Genomic DNA, 6,776 nt, shown 5'->3' with positions numbered 1-6,776 from the left:
TCAATGGTGTCAAAAAAAGGTCGGACTTCCTTCATTGGAAAATGTCGAGCTTGGACTTCTTTTGGAGGATGTTAGATAAATGTCCTTAGACTATGATCACGCAGAAAAAAAATATATTATTATTTTTGAGTATATTAATTTTCTACAATTTTATTTTAAGCAATGTTTTTAGCACTCTGCTCCATATTTCAACACCAACAAATATTGAATTTTGTATTTCATAAAGAATATTTTTTTTGAATAAAAGAAAGAATAATTTATTTACAGAGCCCAATCCATTGAATAAATATCAAGTGTGAAGCAGAGGACACTAAAATTTAGGTATGCTCCTAAACTTCACACTCCAAAAAAAAAAGAGAGGAAATGATCATTACTCTTATACCCAAGACCACAGACTCACCATGCACAAAAGCATCAGAACGAACCATTTACAAATCAGTAATGCAGATCGGCTCGAGCCGCTGCAAATCAACCTATTATCATGATATGTGCACACTGTTTGTTTCCTGCAAAAATCGAACCATGCATATCTCAATCGATAATCATGTTCGACAACAACGATGAGGAATATGCTTCCTATTGCAACAAATCATGACCAAACATTCTCGCAGATGGAAAGATACTACAGAAAATATAATGAATTCATTAGCTGTAATCTCAATAATTAAGTCACCGTTATGGCCCAGAGTAAGCATTCAACACAAACTAAGTGTCAAAATCTAAAAACTGCAAGCAGATTTAATCATATTACACAGTGCAGCACATAATAACCAGTGCATGATTTTGGAGGCTACTTGGTTATTTAGAAGCTTCTTGCCTTGGAAAAATCATAGACATATGGATGCACATACTTATCATGCTCCCAAAATCATTCAATCTGCTCTTTGCTGCAAAACTTTGGCTCGCAATTCCACTTTTATCGTTATGGACTGGTACCAAGATCGAGGCCTAGGCAAGCCGCGCTTAATATCTCTATCTCCTCTTTATGATTTTACAGTTTAGTTATAGAGACATTTACCCGATGATCCTTGATAGATATCGCAACCTCTATGTATGGCATCCCTCCAAAGGTGAAAATGATAATATATAAGAACCCAATTCTAAGATTTTGTTCTTTAAATTTGGAGCCAGAGATGTGGACTTTGTCTGTGGAGTGACCCCAGGGTAGGACAAAAAGGAGGCCTTCCTCATCCTCTTGAACCTTGTGGGGCCGGATGAAGACAGAAGGTGTGGTAGGGCTGGAGCTGATGGAGTTGGCCACACGGTATGTCAAATTGGCTTTACAAGTCAAGGAGACCCAAAGTGCTATGATTGAAGCCCTAATTGGACCACCAGCTCTTGGTAGGCTTCCAAGGCTAAGATTCAGATGGATTCGACACTCTCCCACCACCTTTCTCTTTTTCTGTGGAGCCCATATATGTTTCCATGAACGCATGCCCTCAGAAGTCACCACAAACTGGACGCATTCAAGCATTTCCATTGATGGTAGGCAATGAAAGATGATCATCACTAGCAAATTTCCAGCAAAGAGTGAGGAAGACCCAAGAGATTGGAGGGCAAAGGATGGAGAAGTGAGAGGAAGGTTGTGTCTATGACCCAACTGAAAGAATTCTGATACAGTGAAAAAGCTACATTTTTTCTTTTATATGGGTTTCAGCGTTTTGAAAACGATTTATAGAATAATGACATGATCAAACAATGTTTTTTTATATAATAATAGTGGTCGATATTGGGTATAGCAACAATCATTATTTTATTTTAAAAAGTTTGATAATGAAAGATTTGACCAAGCAATTAACAAGCACTTAGATGACAGGACGTTTTAGAGAGGATGGTATTGATCTCATTACATTCTTAACATTTGTACAGAGTGCTTGCTCTGATGGTATCGCTCCTTTCTTAGGAGAGTTCGGTTTTGACCCTTAAAATGGATGGGTATATAGGATAAACAAAAAATAAAGCTTAAGATAAGTCTCTCTTTTTAAAAATAAAAAAAAACAGATTTTTTTTTGTTCTATCCTGCTAAATGTCTTTTTCAGAATTTTTTTTTTGGCAAACTATTTTTTCTTTTTAAAAGAAAGAAACAAAGATGTATTAGCAAAAAGACAGAATAAATTTATTCTACTTTAACCCTGGCAAAAACTATTCCACGTTTATTTTATCAAGAGAGAATAAATTCATTCTATTCCTTCATGCAATATGAGAAGCCAGCAATGGAAGCCAAGAAAGAATAAATAGAGCAAAATTAATATAAGAAGCAAAGCAACTCCTACTATTTATAGAATTATGATGCAGTGAAAAGGCTACATTTTTCTTTTATATGGATTTCAGCGTTTTGAAAACGATTTGTAGAATAATGACATGTTCGAACGATGTCTTTTTGTATAATTATAGTGGTCAATATTGGGTATAGCAACAATCATTATTTTATTTCAAAAAGTTCGATAATGAAAGATTTGACCGAGCAATTCACAAGCACTTAGATGATAGATTTTAGAGAAGATCATATTGATCTCATTACATTCTCAACATTTGTACAGAGCGTTTGCTCTGATGGTGTCGCTCCTTTCTTGGGAGAGTTTGGTTTTGACCCTAATTAAAATGGATGGGTATATACGATAAAAAAAAATAAAGCTTAAGATTAGCCTCTCCTTTTAAAAATTTAAAAAAAATCAGATATTTTCTTTTTTGTTCTATCCCGCTAAATGTCTTTTTCAGAATTCTTTTCTTGGCAAACTATTTTTTCTTTTTAAAAGAAAGAAACAAAGATGTATTAGCCAAAAGACAGAATAAAGTTATTCTACTTTAACCCTGACAAAAACTATTCCGTGTTCATTTTATCAATAGAAAGAATAAATTCATTTTATTCCTTCATGCAATATGAGGAGCCAGCAATATTGGAAGCCAAGAGAGAATAAACAAAGCAAAATTAATATAAGAAGCAGAGCAACTGCTACTATTTATTTATGAATCATTACCTGCCGGGGGCGCAGAAGGTGATGATGTAATCCCCCTCGATGCACGTAAAAATACTGGTAGGATCGTCGTATGCATAGCTATAAGCCGTCGGGCAAGCCTGCTTGAACTTCTTGGAGTAGAACGTCGGCTGGCAGGTGACCGGATTCCCGTACACTCCCCTGCAGCAGTACTGGTCGGTGTCGAACACGTCGCACGCGCTCCGGCACGCCACCGTCTTCCCGTCCGCCTTCACGGCGAGCTCCGAGGGGCAGTTGTTCCTCAGGTCGCTGTTGCAGCCGGCGGAGGAGCAGTTGCCGCCCTTGCCGTTGACGGGCGTCACCGTCATCGGCAGGTTGAAGCCGTCGACGAGGCTGACGTCGTAGAAGTCCATGGAGGCGAGGGTGAACTCGGCGAGGGTGGCGGGGGGTTTGCCGGCGGCGCCGCACTTGAGGGTGGTGCCGCAGGCGCCGGTCTGGCACGAGCCGTTGCCGGCCTGGTCGAAGTTGCACCCGGTCCGGCCCCAGATCCGGCCGGACCACCCGACCGGGGCGTTGAACACCACGGACTGGCCCCGCCGGAGGGCCAGCCCGCCCCCGTTGAAGTTCTCACCCGGGGTGATCGCCGGCCAAATCGTCGTCATGCAGTCGTTCACCAGCGTAAACACTCTTGCCCCCTCTGCCCATTTTGCCCCTGTAAAAAAAGAAATTAGAAATCTAATTAAGAAAAAAAAGGAAAATTGTAAAGATAAATATAATATAAATAACTCTTTTGCTTTCATTTCTTTATCTAAGTTAAAATAATAAGAAAAATAAAAAAAATGCATGATTTCATCAGTAAGTTCTCCACATTTTTTTAACCAAAAAAAAAAGTTAAAGTGAACGAATAAATGAATAAAAGGAATTTAATGCAATTAATTGAAGCCTATTCAATAAGAATATTGAGAAAGTTACAAAACTACGAATCCAAGCAACAAATCAGCTAATTATGATACCAAACTACAGAAACTATGATCACAGAGAGGTATGCTTATTTATATTTGAAATAAAGAAGAGTGCTGCTATAGAATGTATGGTTGTAGCCACCAAATCTATGACTCCGAGGCTCCAAGGATATGTTCCAGGGAAAAAGTACTGGCTAGGATAAGAAACTCATCAGCAATGAAGCAGACACAGGAGGACATCTCATGGAGCTTCAAGGTACTATAGAAGAAGAAGAAGAAGAACAAGAAGAAGAAACTATAGCTCACCCGAGAGACCAGAAGCAAGAAGAAGATGGCTTAAGATTGAAGGCATACAAGGGGAAAAAGGACCAGTACCTGATGAAATGAATAAGAGGACTGTCAAGAGAATTCTTCTATGGGTGTAATCCATCTCCCTTCAAATAAACAACACCTCTATATCCCTTTTTCTCCAACGATAGGGAGATCTAAGATATAACTGTAACTCGTAAATAATATATGCAGCACAATATATACAGTATAAATAAGGCGGAGAAGGAAGAATACGTGGGGATCGATTAAGGGATCAACAGGGCTACCTTTGCTTGTGGCAACGGAAGGGGAAGGAGAAAGGGGAAGGGGAAGGGGAAGGGGAAGTAGATTCCTTTCCTTCTTGCTTTGTTTTGCCCGTTGCCGCTTTGGTCCCGTTTCCCTTCTTGCAGGTTCCTTCGGATCCTGTTCTCCCATTTGTTTATTCTTTTGTTTTTGTCTCGTTGAGCTTTAAAGAAGTCCCAGGTCCCTGACGTGCCCACGGCTGAATGGCTGATAAACAAAAATATTCTTACGCGTTTGCATTCTAGAAATAGAAAAGCTTATCAGATTTTCTTTTGTTCTTTCCAGGGACTTGTCGGAAAACTTACAATATCTTTGGGTATGCTTCTATATACAAGTTACCTACGGGGTTGACCAAATAAAAATATTTTATTGGTTAACATCAAACAAGCCGGTCCTATGCAATCTAAGATGGAAGTATTTCCGAGGTTGGAAATTATAACCTGATATGGTTGGGTTTACACATAAAAAGAAGATAAAAAAAAAAACACACGGCTGGGTTTCCTTTGGACTGGTTGGGCTTTTTACTTTGTTATTTCACTTTTTTTTTTTTTTTTATATCATGTCTGATAAAATGTGTATAAATTCCTCCACCATTCTTTAACACCATAAGCTCATTAACATAATGCAAAACCTTTTGTGCAGTAGCTAAATCCTTCTGTTTTATTGATAATAACCTCTACATTCTCTATCTAATTCATACTTTAGAGAGATATCATCAATTTAGGGTAAAAGCGCAACGCGCAATCTAGACAAATAATAACAAAAAAAAACTCGGGTTAAAAATAAATTAGATTTAAGGTCTTCAATCATTTTTTGGGGTAACAAAATTATCTTAAGTGTCTTTACACTTTGAACCAATCATGTCTATACAATGCACCAAGAACCCAATAAAATATCAGAAATATTAAAGCTATAGGAATTTTGGAGCTCCATTTGTCCCTAAAAAAGTCATGCCTTTTACCAAGGAACTCCAAGAAAACAGGGGGTCTGCTTTCATGTTTCTCACTCGTATTCTATGATGATAGGTCAATGTCCACACTCTCCCAATACCTCTCCCCATCTATCAGTGAGTAGAAACTATGTCCAAACTTCTTATGTTAAAAAAAGATAATAAATATATATTATTTCCTCCATAATTTCCACTTTTTATAATTTCCACGAATCCCTCAATGGCAAAGCAACGCATACACACACATACCCGGGAATGGATGAGTTACATGCATCACGCATTCTCTCTGGTTAGCCATGACAGAAACAAGCATGATACACTTAAATACCAAATAACCAATGTCTGCTCACTGCCAAAAAACAAAAAAGAAGGCTATTTATCATGGTTTCTTACTTGGTAGATTGCAATTATAGCTCTCGATTTCTTTTTTTCTAAATCGCATGACATTTGAATTGCTGGAGAGCTTAAGCTGGATTAATTAGTTATGTAAATTAGCCATACAATTGTTGAGTTAGGCTTGGAATTTGCCTGTAAATATGCTTGAATCGAGATAACTTCCCGATGTCAATTTTATCCATTTATGTTCCCCTTTTCCCGACTTCAAAATGTAAATTACGATGCTGCAAGTCTGTAATACTAATTGAAATTTACATGATGCTTATCCTAACCACACATTCAATATCTTTTAATTTAAAACTTATATTAATTTTAATATTAATTAGACCACAAATTTTGCTATTTAAGATCTTAATAATCAAGTTCTTTCTATTATTATTTAGAACATTTTATTATTACTATATTACATGTGATATATGTTCCAAACTTTTCAGGCCTATGTTGTACAGGAAATGGCACACCTAAATATTTCTTGTATGATTTCGTATCTTCAACTATTATTCCCACACAACAAAGATGAGCTCCATCTTTATTAATTGCAACCATGTTTCTCTAGACATACCTTTTCAACACAATATTACCAAATCCCAGATCATGAGCAAAAAGAAAAACCCTCTCGCTATTGCTCAACTGAGCCCACAAATTCCTATCCTTTTAGATATACCTGCAATAAAAGCAGATCTAAATAGATCCGGATGAGCAATGGCAACAAACACACCACCACAACCACAACCAGACATCGCTTGTGTATGTATCAGAAACACCTCATCAGCAGAAAATTAATAAACTGCGGTTTGGAAGTATCTCATCTACTGAACATAAACACTTTGTGAACAACTTAAATAGATGGGGAATAATATTTTGTCATGATCACAAAATAATATTTCATTCGATCCTTTGAGCAGTAAAAATTAAGGAATA

The 6,776-nt window shown here is 37.3% G+C and overlaps 1 protein-coding gene across 1 annotated transcript; it reads right to left on the bottom strand.

Moving 5' to 3' along the window:
* Nucleotides 1-202: 202 nt before the first annotated feature.
* On the bottom strand, nucleotides 203-4,627 carry LOC103704386 (pathogenesis-related thaumatin-like protein 3.5). Its single transcript, XM_008787649.4, has 3 exons — nucleotides 4,274-4,627; nucleotides 2,979-3,648; nucleotides 203-506 (listed from the first exon to the last, which is right to left on the bottom strand). The coding sequence occupies exons 1-3, from the start codon at nucleotides 4,326-4,328 to the stop codon at nucleotides 377-379; spliced, it is 855 nt and encodes a 284-aa protein (XP_008785871.1). The 5' UTR covers nucleotides 4,329-4,627; the 3' UTR covers nucleotides 203-376.
* Nucleotides 4,628-6,776: the final 2,149 nt, after the last annotated feature.

Source organism: Phoenix dactylifera, chromosome 1 (genome assembly GCF_009389715.1).
Source record: "Phoenix dactylifera cultivar Barhee BC4 chromosome 1, palm_55x_up_171113_PBpolish2nd_filt_p, whole genome shotgun sequence".
In the NCBI taxonomy this organism is placed as follows: domain Eukaryota; kingdom Viridiplantae; phylum Streptophyta; class Magnoliopsida; order Arecales; family Arecaceae; genus Phoenix; species Phoenix dactylifera.
This window is presented reverse-complemented; position numbering and strand designations above follow the sequence as displayed.